This window comes from Haemaphysalis longicornis, unplaced genomic scaffold, assembly GCF_048455015.1.
Source record: "Haemaphysalis longicornis isolate Haplotype H1 unplaced genomic scaffold, Haemaphysalis longicornis Haplotype H1 scaffold_2, whole genome shotgun sequence".
Classification (NCBI taxonomy): domain Eukaryota; kingdom Metazoa; phylum Arthropoda; class Arachnida; order Ixodida; family Ixodidae; genus Haemaphysalis; species Haemaphysalis longicornis.
The window spans coordinates 273,110,054-273,122,941 of NW_027526295.1; the positions used below are offsets into that span (position 1 = coordinate 273,110,054).

General features: G+C 45.3%; 1 protein-coding gene across 1 annotated transcript; it reads left to right on the plus strand.

Annotated features, from left to right (window-relative positions):
• Window positions 1-845: 845 nt before the first annotated feature.
• LOC144167793 (uncharacterized) lies at window positions 846-2,082 on the plus strand. The gene is made up of 2 exons (XM_077696969.1): window positions 846-1,243; window positions 1,772-2,082. The coding sequence occupies exons 1-2, from the start codon at window positions 854-856 to the stop codon at window positions 2,027-2,029; spliced, it is 648 nt and encodes a 215-aa protein (XP_077553095.1). The 5' UTR covers window positions 846-853; the 3' UTR covers window positions 2,030-2,082.
• Window positions 2,083-12,888: the final 10,806 nt, after the last annotated feature.

The following is a 12,888-nucleotide window of genomic DNA, read 5'->3' on the forward strand; positions in this document are numbered from 1 at the left end:
CGAAAGGAGAAATTGGTTCTGATGAATAGCGATTATATGAGTCCCCACAGCTTTCTCGCAATTATCAAACTTACTAAACTAACTAGTTTAAATCGGTATAAGATGTGAATCCCTAAGCTCACATGCCGAATTATGTCGGTGTCCGTGCTTGTGTAGCGCGTTGGTGTAGCCCCGAGCTAGCTCAGCAGGATGGCTAGGTTCCGCTGTCTCACCCTTCGAATGACGCTCCTCGCCGTTTTCTTTTCGCCTTCGCGCGGCCGGGCTACAGCGGCGGCGTCCGCCACTCTAGCCCGGCCGTTGCCGACGCTTCTGCGTTCGGGGCACCGCCCCGCCGAATGCTAGGTAACGGAAGGCAGAATCTCTGGTATAACTCCTTATAAAGCCACCTGTGTGAATTCAAGTGACGTCGCATGGGAAATTGTTCTGGGTGTCGTTTACAGCTTTGCTTTCCAACCACTTTCACAGTGTGAATTGGAGCAATGTTATTTTTTTTTTCGATCGTCTCTATAGTGGATCAAGCATTCTGAATATTTTTCTCAAATGCACTGTTGCTAGCTTTAGGGCAATCTCGGAAAAGTTGCCTTCTCTCATGGCGTTTTCACGTGCGCTTACCGGGCATGATTGAGCCATTTTTGGGCAGCTGCATACAGCATCACTCTAAGATTTGAGAGAATAGTGCATAAAATTTCGCCGCATCGCATCGGATACAAAAACGAAGTTTTCGAGCCTGTAGCTCGGATAACTAACACTATATATTCAATGCCGAAAACTTTCTTTGCAGCAGAAATATTTGTCTCTATCTGACTCGCATTCTCTGAGCCGTATTTTTTTTTCATGCAGCCCTCCTGTCAAGATGTATGACACACGAGTGGCCTTCCAGGGAGGCACTTCTGTGGAACAGAACGGAGCGACCGCACTAGACGAATGGTACCACAATGGCCAGAAGAAAGAGTCGCTGCATGTGCAGCTGTCTCAAGAAACGGAGCGTACGACTACTGTCACCACACAAGTTCTCAAGGGTGTGCGTACAACGTTGAAAGGTCATGTTTCGGCTCAAATACCCGCCTCAGAAGGGTTGGGCGTGGCAATCAAGGCAGGCACAGGACTTGATATCGTGATCGATATTCGTACAAGGACAACAAAGACGACAAGCGAATCGGAGACGTTCAAAGTGCAAGACACGTTCACAGTGAAGCCTCAGAAGTCTGTGCACGTTTTATGGGTGATTGTCGAGTCGAAAATGGTACGTTTATGGCAAAATAGCGTGCTTGCTGTTCCCTTTTACGAAGGGATATACGTTTACGTTAGGGTGGCGACTTTGTCCAATCTGACTTACTTTCTCGTCAAAGCCATTATGGGATTTCCGTATTACGTCTGGCTGGTGCTGGCCTTGCGGCTGGCGTGTGGCTTGCCTTCTACCAGCATTTGTTTTCGCAGTGGATGTTAACTCGGTGAGGTTGCAACCGTCACAATAGGGAGGAGCTCAAGAGAAGAGGCAACGTGAAAGGTTAATTTAGTTTTTGTTCAAATGATTTTGTCTACATGGTTTGTCGACAGAGGGAAGCGTTTGATTTTGTTTCTAGGAAAACACCCTTGTCCCGACACAAATGTTTAAAGAACCATAAATATCAAGTAATTTTATATCTCTTGGAATATTCATGGTCCAAGTATCCTTTATGTACAAATTACAAATTTCTCAAATTCAGTTGCTCTTTACTGGGTTCAAAACGAATCGCTTCACGAAATGTTTTTTTTTTCTTTTGTCATCAAGATGGTCTCCTGGACAGCAACCGTAACTTTGGATGGGTTCGTAAAAGTGTGGTTTAAAAAGAGGAACGGCCAGAGAGAGTATGCGTGCGAGCACATTTGCAATTTCTACAACTACGGCATGAAGGACCTCGTACAGCTGAATGCGACCCACTGCGGTGTGACGGTGTCAGGCACTACCAAAGTAGAAGGTGGCGTGGACAGTAATATTGCTGTCACTGAACGGCCACTGAAGTATAGATCAAGACCAAGTATACCATAATTCCTCCTTTTTGCGGTATTAAATAATAATAGCCAATTTTGCTCAGTGCACTGTGTTTTTTTTTTATTTCAGCCCACATCCACCACAAAAATTGTGCGCAACTGGAGTTGTTAGAAATAACTGTGAAATGCTGCTCGGTTAGGTAGCCCCAATTGACCAGTTGCTGTTTGTTACACGCAGCACATAAAGCAATCTTGCAAACTTGGCAAAGTGTGCCGATTCTTTCGTTAGCCTGTCTGAATTCCGGTCATTGTTAAGGTGCTGAAATGCATTATTGAAGCGTTTGTAGGTCCTCTGCGCTATTGGTCACCCTTTTTTTTTTTTTTTTTGCTAGTGGCCGAGCGCATATTTGCATAGTGCGCTTTCTGTAGACGCCGGCACTTTGCATTATATGGTTGTATACGCATCGCGCGCAGCACGCTTACGCGCTGTCGTGTTTATTGGCGTTATCCTTTCCTTAGCTCATACTATCAGACGTTTCGTAGTAAGGTCTCGTGCACACGCTGGGAAAAAAATTAAAAGTTGCTGAGGTGCGCCGCGCGTTTGCCGGTCATAAGAGCGTGTTTTGTGTTGACGTTTCTAAATCGGAAGGCTTGCTGTGAGGGGGGGACCGGGGGTGGGGGTGGGTGTGAACGGCCCTACTTTCCTCGGCTTCAAATGCACAGCGGAGGGTATAAAAATACATATTTAATACAACCAAACAAGCAAACAAGCAAAGTGCTCGCTACTGGCGCGACCTTTGTTCTTGCTGTACGTGTCCGGAACAGTTTCGGAGACCTCATGAGTTGGCGGCGTTCATGAATGCATCCTATGCTCCGTCCTTACTGTGGCAGTGGAGCGAGGCACAGGAAACAGTCTGGTTTAGGAAGTTCAGCCAAGTATAATTGATTGACTGCAACGCGTTGATAAAAAAAATCACCTGAGGTTGTGCTAATAAAAAAAGGAAAGAGGGGGAAATGAAAAGATAGAAGGAAAGGTAGCTCAAGAAGTGAATGTGGGTTCTTTAGAAACTGCAGAAAAATATTATTGATTCGTGTTATTGGCTAGATTTAGGGTCACCAAAGAAGATCATTGCACGTGTACGCAATCTGGTGATGATGACCGCGAAATGCGATCTCCAGCCTCGGTAATGGTAGAACTTCGTTGCGCGTGCAACAGACGGCACCATTACCCTAAGCAGCATCACTGAAACATCTTCCTTATGAAATGGGCTTATGCATAGACACGTTTCCCGTACCACCAAGGTTTACCGGCAAAAAATACATTAACGTTGTATTTTGGAAGTTTTAATAAAAAAGAAATGTAAAGAGATAACTGAACTAGAATATTAGACCAGAGAATAGCTCAATAGAAAACCAGATAATTACGCAAGATGTGAACGTTGTTCGCGCATTTCGCAGCTGATTTTGTGTCTTTGTGTATAAATTTTTGCGCCGAAATATTTTGTAGGTTAGTATTGTTGAATATTGCCGTTAGTTAGGATTGTCATTCCTTCTGAAATTTTCACGTTTCAGTATTTTTATTAGCTCAGGTTTCCTTCTTGTGAGATTATTTATATAGACGGTGAAAAGTTGTTCTCTGTGTTGCCTTCCTATTCGGCAGTTCTGTAAATAGTGGTCGAAGCTGTCTGCTGGCGGGTTACATTTACATTTGTTGTTATTTGCAATGGCAAGCCCGTGATGGTAAATTGGAAACCTACCGGGTCCATTAATAACCTGCGAGGTGTTATATTTTCTTGGAAAGTGGGCCGGAGTGTTGTGAACATTTTTTATCTGTTGGAATGTGTAACTTCTATTTTCTCGTTGTTGCCATCGAACATTACAGTTTTTTTCTTTCGTTAATATCGAGCTGTTTTAAATAAATTGTAGCCAAACAGCCCACTGTTTTTTTTCGCCATATTTTGCTGCTTTCTTAGCCATTTCATCGGCCATTTCGTTGCTGACATCGCCACTGTGACCTTTAATGTAAGTGAATGGTATTTTCACCTGGTTTTGTATTTTGCAAGTATATCTCGGTTTTGATTATTTGGATTGGTAATTGCTTTTAAGGTTGATAGGCTATCAGTATACAACTGTACGCTCCCTTCTGTGTAGCTAGTTTGGAGACATTCAATTTCTTTTAAAGTAGCGATTCCCTCTGCTCAAAGTTATTGCTGTACATCGGAAGTTTGTATTCTTTGTTGTCTATTATTTTGCCGCCTTTATCTAAAATTATAAACGCTGCTTTTATGTCTGTTTTATCTGGCCAGGCATCTGTAAAAACTGTCAAATCTGTTTGCGAAATTGTTTGAGTAAGATACATGTGAGATTTGTTACCTTCTGGATGCTGCTGGCTTGTACCCACGTGATTGATTTGGTGCCCTCTAGAAGTGTGGTATTTCGAGGAGACTATTTTTCCGGCAAAAATCATATCAAGCTATCAAGCTCCTCGATTTCTTTTTTCATCTACAAATGAATTTGTGGGATATTTACTATAAAGTTTAAGGCCGGGTTCGATACTGTTTTAATTGCTTTGTCATTTTTATGAAACTTGTTCTTTGGACACTTCTCATTTTTTCCCCTCATTACGACCTGTTTCTGATAACAAACTGGAACGGCACGAACTATAATTCTTTCTCTAGCCCTGAAATAAAGTTTTGGTGGTGTTTGCTGGTAAGCCCCCATTTGTACGCTGTAAACTTTTCTAGGCTCTTTGTTATTTGGCTTACGTTTTGCTTTAATAGTTAATATGAGGGATAAAACTGAACTGGTTGTCTGTATAGATGCCTAACATTTCGATTTCTTTACAGGATTTGAGGTTTTTCTTGCCGAGTGTGGTCTTTTGTCGGCGGTCTTTTATGGGCGATCTTTTAATGTGCTTGTCACCTATCACGTACTCTTTGATTTTGTTGTGTTAAATGTAAGTTCTTTGTCTATTGCAGAGTTTTCTACTATTTTGAGGACTTGGGTTGCCATTTTCTCACTGATTCCTCTTGAGTTTTTTTTCGATGGCCAAAGTTACGTTGTCAAACAAAACCAGGATATTAGCATCGCTTGGGAAATCGCTGTTTAGATTTAAAATTTTATGTTGCAAAATAACGGACTCAAAGAAGGCCTCTTTGGAGAACCTGACTTAAGATCTAACTGAATTCTAAATTTCCCTGTGGTATAGGTAACTTTTATATTAAAAAAATTATAAGCCGGAATGATTCGATTTCCTGGACAGCCTGATGCTTTTTGAAAGTTTACGATGACGGATGATTTGATGCAGCTGAATGCGTTGTTTATATCCGGAGAGATAACTATACATACCTCTTTATGTAATCTTGCTTAGTCAAAGAAATTGTCGCCGAATTTTAATGACTAAATCCAGATTGTTTTGTGCTATGGAGCTTTTCGTTTGTTCAGAAGTAACATATTCAGTGCTTTATTGTTTTTTCCAGTATCTTTCCTAATATGCAGTTGAGTGCTGTGGGTCTATATTTGTTGTCTCCTTGATTTTTTTTTCGAATTTTGCTACTATTAGGATTACGTTTGATTCCTTTCACCGTGACACAATGTATCCTGTTTTCATACATACGTTGTAAAGATCAAGAAGGAATAATTTATGACATTTAATTGATTCATTCAGAATACTTTATAGACATTCTACAAACGTGGCTCGTGGCCCGTCTGGTCCAGGGGCTACATTTCTCTGCAAGTCAGAAACCACGGCGTTAATTTTATTTTCATTTATAACAGCTTAATGGTTATCGTTTTCATAGGGAAAATTTCGTCCTCGTCACAAAACTTGCCCAACTCGTTCAACTCTCTCATTAGACGTAAAACTGTTTCTTCGGTTCACTAGGTTTTTCCTCCACTTTCTTTTCCTAAACTTGAAATGATGATTGGTTGGTTTACTGTTCCTCTGGCTAATTTATACGGTAACCTTAAGGAATTTCTGCCAACTTGCGAAAAAATTTGTCCCCAATTTTTTTCTTTTTGCTGTGGCTAAGGTATCATTATAAACTTTGTGTTCATTATAGTACTTTCGCTTTCCCTGATGCCTCCACGTGGTGTTTCATATTTTCTTCTTAGTGCTCTTACTCGCTTGCTCTCGATTTCTAGTTGAACTGTCCAGCATGGTGTCGGTTGCTTGTGAGATGGTTTAACTTTTTTCTATGTTATTTACTTTTTTTTCTATTTTATCATACGAGGTGTTCACATTATTTTCGATTTCTTCTGCTGTTTTAATGCGGTTTCTCGCGGTTTCAAACCAACGGTCTTCTTTTAATTCTTCTAAGACGTGTTGTTCGCCTTTAAGAGGAAGACGGCACTTGTGTTTGTTAACGCTATGGTATAACAGTAAACTAATTAATTTATGGTCGCTGCTATTGTAACCTTCCAATAGTTCCCAGTAAATAATTTCTGGTAACAAATATTGCCCGAATGGTTACGCCGATCCAACTCCAACTTATGCTGTCTTCGAATGTCGGAGGGGAGTCAGGGTTATTTATAGCTGAAACATCATGTCTAAGACAAAGGTCGAGTAAATCACCCCCCCCCTCATAAATCGGTAATATTTCCTTGTCACACACTGTGCTTGGCCTTGAAGCCGCCGAGTAATATTGGGTTGTCTGTCGAAAAATCTTGGAAAAAAGTTCTAATCTGTTTAACTTGTTTTCAACTTGCCTCTGAGAAGCGCATACCAATTAATTATAATGAATTTATTTTCTGCCTAGTTTAACTTACCCCCAACCATTTTCTGTTCGATTATGAGCGGGAATATTTTTCCATCTTTTAAATTATATACAAGAGCAAGCTTCGGGTTGTTTTTGTGTGATATGGCTTGATGTCGGGTAGAAAAACCTATAAACTTTGGCCGCAACACGCATTGTAGGCGGGCCAGTTGATACAAAAGTGAGTTAGAAACATCCCAGGAACAGGACGATAGGACACAACGCGGCGCTGACTAACAACTGATGTGTATTGTCGCGAACAGGCAACAAATATTAAAAGACCGAAAGCACGTGCCATACTAATCTAGGAATGACAGATACAAAGACAATAATAAAAACAGAAACAAAAAAAGCCTTCATGGCAGAGTAACCTGCTGGTTACTGCAGATTTAACAGTAGTACAGATTACTGCGCCATAGTTTTTTTAGCTTCTAGTTTTTCTAGTTTTTTAATATTAATATTGTCCTTGTATTTGTCATTCCTAGCTTAGTATGTCACGTGCTTTCTGTCTTTTCATATTCATTGCCTGTCCGCAACAATAAACATCAGTAAGTCAGCGCGGTGTTTGTGTGATACTCCTATCGTCCTGTTCCTGCGCTGTTTGTAACTCAGCTATAACCTTTATTTTTGACCATAACGTTCTTCTATTGCTGAAATGTGAATATGATTTTCGCTGTGATAAAAACCTAACTCATCCACACAATAACTTGGATGATTCGTACGGGAGACCTTCACTGCGAGATGTTTCGCTGTTCAGACTACTGCTTCGCCATAGTGTTACGTATGCATGTGTTGTGAGTGTCGTCAGTGATTAGGGTGTTATTGCGTTGAACTCTGCGTAGCAACTCACAATTTGAGAGAGTTCACTTCAGTACACTTCAGATTACACTAAAGTTCGCAAAGTGCTCCACTACTTCCCGCTGGCGTTGTCGAAGCAGATTTGGGTGAATCGCTCCACCGTCGGTTCAGTTCAGTCAGGAGAGTATCGCCTCTTGTTCTTGTCGCTGCGTGTAAATATAGGTCGGGCATGTGCTCGCCATCATTGAGTGTCTTATATCGACATACTAAACCAATCCTTAGCTCTCTTCCGGAGAGATGTAACAACGAGAAAACGGTGTAAATCAGAAATTGTACGAAAAGTGCGCAGTGTCAGGCCAGTCATCATCGCCAGCCAGCGCGTTTCCAGCACGTTACAAACCACACGGTCAAAGAAAAAAAAAGCTTTTGCTTGGAAGGCCAGAGACCTGTTCATTGGAAATAAAAGCTTCAGCCATTCCCAGAGATTCGCTCTCTTCCGGAGAGATGTAACAACGAGGAAACGGTGTAAATCAGAAATTGTACGAAAAGTGTGCAGTGTCAGGCCAGTCATCATCGCCAGCCAGCGCGTTTCCAGCACGTTACAAACCACACGGTCAAAGAAAAAAAAAAGCTTTTGCTTGGAAGGCCAGAGACCTGTTCATTGGAAATAAAATCTTCAGCCATTCCCAGAGATTCGCATCGTTCGAGCCCATCGTTAAAACGGGGAATGGTTCGAACCTCGTTCCCCGTGCTTTGAAGAGTAATGAGGAGGCTCACACGTCAAGACATCGTCCCAGGCCAGGCGCTACAACCTATCTTCTCACGTTGCCATGCCATCTATACTATCGCTCCCTCTCACGGTGCACGCTCCCCTACCCCAGTCTGACCAAGGAATGCAGAGGACTCTGCGCCCCGTACAAGCTAACACATTTTCCCACGGACACGCCTTCACCTCATGTTACCGAATCAATTCTATAGGTGCCTACTGCGACACAAAAGTCATCTGGTACCACGTAATGTGGGAATGCACAAACACCCCTATCACTCATCCCATCCTTACCGCCACCTTAAACAGTGGCAGGCCACATTACAGAGTTTCAGCACTCCGTATGTTCTGTGCTGTACGTGGTTACCGTGTCGACCGGGACTTGTCGGGGCACTTGCGCATTCGTCGCAGTAGGGGGGATTAGTTCCACGTGCCGGCCATCGCCATGCCCGTGCATACGCCACGGTGGGGTGAGCCTCCTCGGCCTTCCTCCTCGCCCTTACGCGCGCGCATGCGCAGACGGGCCCCGGTCAGCACGGTTACTACGTAAACGACGGAACAGACGGACTGCTAAAACTCTCTATTGATAAGGTGCCTGGTGGAGGACCAGGAGACAGTGGTTTCTCGAAAGCAGACCACGGACAGGTCACAGGGGCACCTAGACTGAGGTACATAACCGACTCTAGCAACGGCTTCAAATTTCACACCGTTCTTCTGAATGAAGTTTATTCTTCCTCATCTATCTTCCTTTCTCTTGCTGCCTCTACATTTCGTTTTTATTTTCCCCCTAGAGCTACAGTTTTCAAATGCGTGTGCGAACCTCCGCCTTCACCACTCAGCCAACCAGTGGCGAGCCTTTCCCCTATGCACTTCCTCGCCTCCTCTCCACATATTTCGACGCCATGAAATCGCGAAGAGCCTGGCTTACAACATTTAATTCTAAAAGAATGCTTATCCAACATGGGTGTCTGTGAACTAAAGGCATAACTAGCTAGCTCATTTTCAAGCTGTTCGCATTAGAAATTTCAGCAGAAATAAAACTTGGCGCACATTTGTTGAAAACGTTATTGTGCGGGCAGAAATCAGGTTAACTTAAATACAAAATAAGTGTGCCCTAACTTGCATTTTTTAAATGAAATATGAGGCTGATTTCATTGAAGGCCCCACACGCACTCCGTTCATTCATGCTTGGCGTTGAAGCGAGCGTAACTTAATATACCAATAAAGATGGTCGACCACTCACCACGTTAGCGTGGTACAGTGTTTGTTGGGGCCACTTGCAGAACTTTAGTAACAGCCATTTCTACGTCAAGATATACTTGAAAAGGGGCATTAGGGCGAGGGGCGGGGCGCCAAGACCAGAAAGGCCTCAGCTTAGACTTAATTGCCAGCATGGGAGATCATAATTCTAAATGGCGTGCTAATCAAAAAGGACATTGCAGCAGTCAGCCGCGTTGTAACCACAAAGAAGTCAAAGCCTCTTTCTTAAAAAAAAGGTAGTTATAACTCGAAGCTTTCTCTTTTGCAACCTGAGTGAAAGTCAAAGTCAGAAATCTACACCGCTTCGGCAATGTCGGGATTACGCAATCGGGTTCCGGTTTCGACGGTTGGCAGGAGAAGACGCAGGATGGTTGCCTCCGAGCGAGCTGAGTTAGCGGCCGATTCCGGCTGCGGTGAATCGGTTTCTTCGTTGCGCAAGAATTATCGTGTTGTGCCACCCCCCCCCCCACCCCCCCCCCCCCGGGCCACTGGATAAGCGATGAATCGAGTGAATGTTCTGTATTGCGACGTCGCCGGTCGACCGTACAGAATTAGCAGTCGTTGAAAGACGCTGGAGTGATAAGGGACGTTTGTGGCATAGGGGCCTCCTAGATGCCCCACGTTTGGCTGATAAATTTTCGTACGGACGAAGCGAAGAAAAATAAAAGGGCCCATCTCCCCGCGAGGGGGACTCGAGTAAATGCGTCGCATAGGGGGTGGGTGTATTGCGTTAACGTTTAGTGTTTGGGGAGTTGGTGGTAATGAATGCGTTGTATCACCAGCTTCTTGACGTAGTTTGAATGAGTCTAGGATATAAGGCGCGTTCGTAGCCTTTCATTCTGTGTCGGTTTTGTGGCGCAGTGAGAAGAGCACCATGTACCTCGCGTACCGCCCACAGGTAGTGAATGCGTTGTATCAGCAGCTTCGTGACGTAGTTTGAATGAGTCAAGGATATAAGGCGCGTTCCTAGCCTTCCATTCTGTGTCAATCTCATCATGTTGTTGGGCCTGCACAGTATTTGGCGGTCGCGCATGGCATGGCTCAACTGTGATGTAGACGCGCGGCCGACGCGACAATATTTCCGCGAAACTGTTTCCAAGTTCATTGAAATTCAGAGAGCGAAGTTTTCTGTTCCTGAGTGGTTGCCAAGGGTGGAACCCCTCGCCATGCTTAGGGAATATTAAATGACAACGCCAGTCCACCATAGCACGGCGGCCTGTTTTTAGATTGTGTGTTTTCTGTGGTACCTTTATGTTGTGTTGCACTGTCGAAGACCGGCAATAAAGAAAGAAAAAATTTCCCCGCATTTCCCCGAGGGGGAGAATGTGAAAGTGCGAATGCACGGTTGTCGGCCCGCTTGCGGCGCTTGCGCTCGGCCCCCGCAGCCCACCGCCTCGCCGCCTTCTCTTCCATCTCTTCCATCGGGTTTGTAGTATCACGTGTACACCACGCAGTTATCAAGCCGCTATAACGCTGCTGAGTCGCCAACGCACGCCGCTGACGACGTAGTTTCAATGCGTTAAAGATATAAGGCGCGTCTCTAACACTGATATCAGCGTCGCGTCCGTGGCTTGGTCGGTAGAGCGTCGCGCTGCGGCCGCAAAGTCCTCGGATCGAAACCTGGCGCCGGATGCTGTTTCTTTTTTCAATATAGAGGAGCACTGCGGACGCCGCCGCCGCCGCCGCCGGCGGTGGATGGTTTGGGGTCGCTTATAAAGTGCATTCGCACTTAAAAAGGCTTTGTGGCGCAGTGGGTAGAGCACTATGTACCTTGCGTTCCGCCCGCAGGGTCGTGGGATCGAAACCAGGCGCCGGTAAGTATTATTTTTTTATATAGTGTAGGGGGAGTGGTGCGTGATGCGGGAGAGGAGGAGTGGGGGAGAGGGCGCACCTGGAATGGCTGTTGCGGAGGCCGAGGCACGCCAACGCCGACAACGCCGGGTGACATCGTGAGTTAAAGAAATGCTTTGCATTTAGGAACTGTTGAAAAGCGCGCTGTTTGTCGTAAAAGTACATATGTACAGGGCCGTCCTTATTAGGTGCGAACACGGCGCAGCGTGGCTGCGCGGAGCGGAGCGCCAGCGCACAAGCCGCGGCCGCGCATCGAAGCTAAGCGACGCTGGCGCATAGGGGCTTAGAGGCGGTGCTTCGTGCCGTCTTGTAGCGCGGCAGCACGCCGTGCTCTCTTTGCTGGAAGCATGCTTGCAGTCTCACTCGGCATGCTTGTAGCGCCTTAGCGCGACGCGACGGCGCTGCAAAAAAGCGCACTTCTCTCACTGCGCCACGTTGTGTAGTTTCTGCGTATACAACTGAGCGCTTCCAACTTTTCAGGTACGCGGTCCCAGTTAAATGCATGTATTGTTGAAGAAATTTCAGGAATGGTTTGTCTGGGGGTTAGAGGGTTTAACGCCGGTAAGCGACTCTTGCTACGGTGACGCTGTAGAGAATGGTTCCGGATAACGACCTGAGGCTCTTTGCCGTGCACTCATACCGTGCAGCAAACATGCGTTCTTCTATTTAGCCTCTCTTGAAAAGCGGCACCTGATTCTGGGATAGAAAATTGGTATCCCGGCTCAGTATATCCAAGCACCCTAACCACTGAGCCACCCTGGCGGGCCACGTCAATTCCTGGTGCGTTTCTGACGTTTCTGAGGACTTCCCGCACCCTAAAAGTAAAGGGGGGTCAAATAACAATGCTCTATTTTCTGCGTGTGCTCTCTAAAGCCGATGGCCATATGACCTGATATGCCGACCGGTCCCGCTTTTTTGACAGCGGAGCTGTCGCTACTGCCGTAAGTACGCCCTTGGAGAAAAAAAATACAAAGAAAATTTCTAGCGCTCATGGGCGCGCGCCTCGCGGTTACCGCCGAGCGTCCCCGTCACGCGCAGTGTATTTAGCAAAAATAAAAAAAAAAACCTGTCAAAAACTGGGAAGAGCAACAACTGCCGAGCGCTCGTGAGCGGGGGCCTTGCGGAGACCTCCGAGTCCCCAGAACGTGCAGCGGCTTTAGAGAAAAAAGAAAAAGAAACAGAACTCCAGCGCTGTCGTCAACCGCTACCCCGCATCTTAGAAAAACTGCAGCACTAATGCTAACGATCTAATGCTCAAGTTGAAAAGACACCCTACTTGGGAGAGGTCACCGCGACCGCCACATCCTCTGGAAGCCCTTATGGACAATTTGAGTCATGGCTACGAGTGTGCGAATCCTTCCCGCGACGACTTGCACATCTCGCCACCACTGACTCCAGTAGATGACGAAGAGACGGCGGAAGAATACAATGCTGAGGATGACTTTCCATCCGCCACTCGCCGCGAAGATGATGCCGATTTCTTTGGTG

Bases quoted from the DNA above. Each gene is read 5' to 3' on its own strand.
- LOC144167793 (XM_077696969.1), top strand. From the start codon at position 854: ATGTATGACACACGAGTGGCCTTCCAGGGAGGCACTTCTGTGGAACAG. The intron at 1,244-1,771 runs GTACGTTTATGG...TTTGTCATCAAG, and splicing joins TGATTGTCGAGTCGAAAATG to ATGGTCTCCTGGACAGCAAC.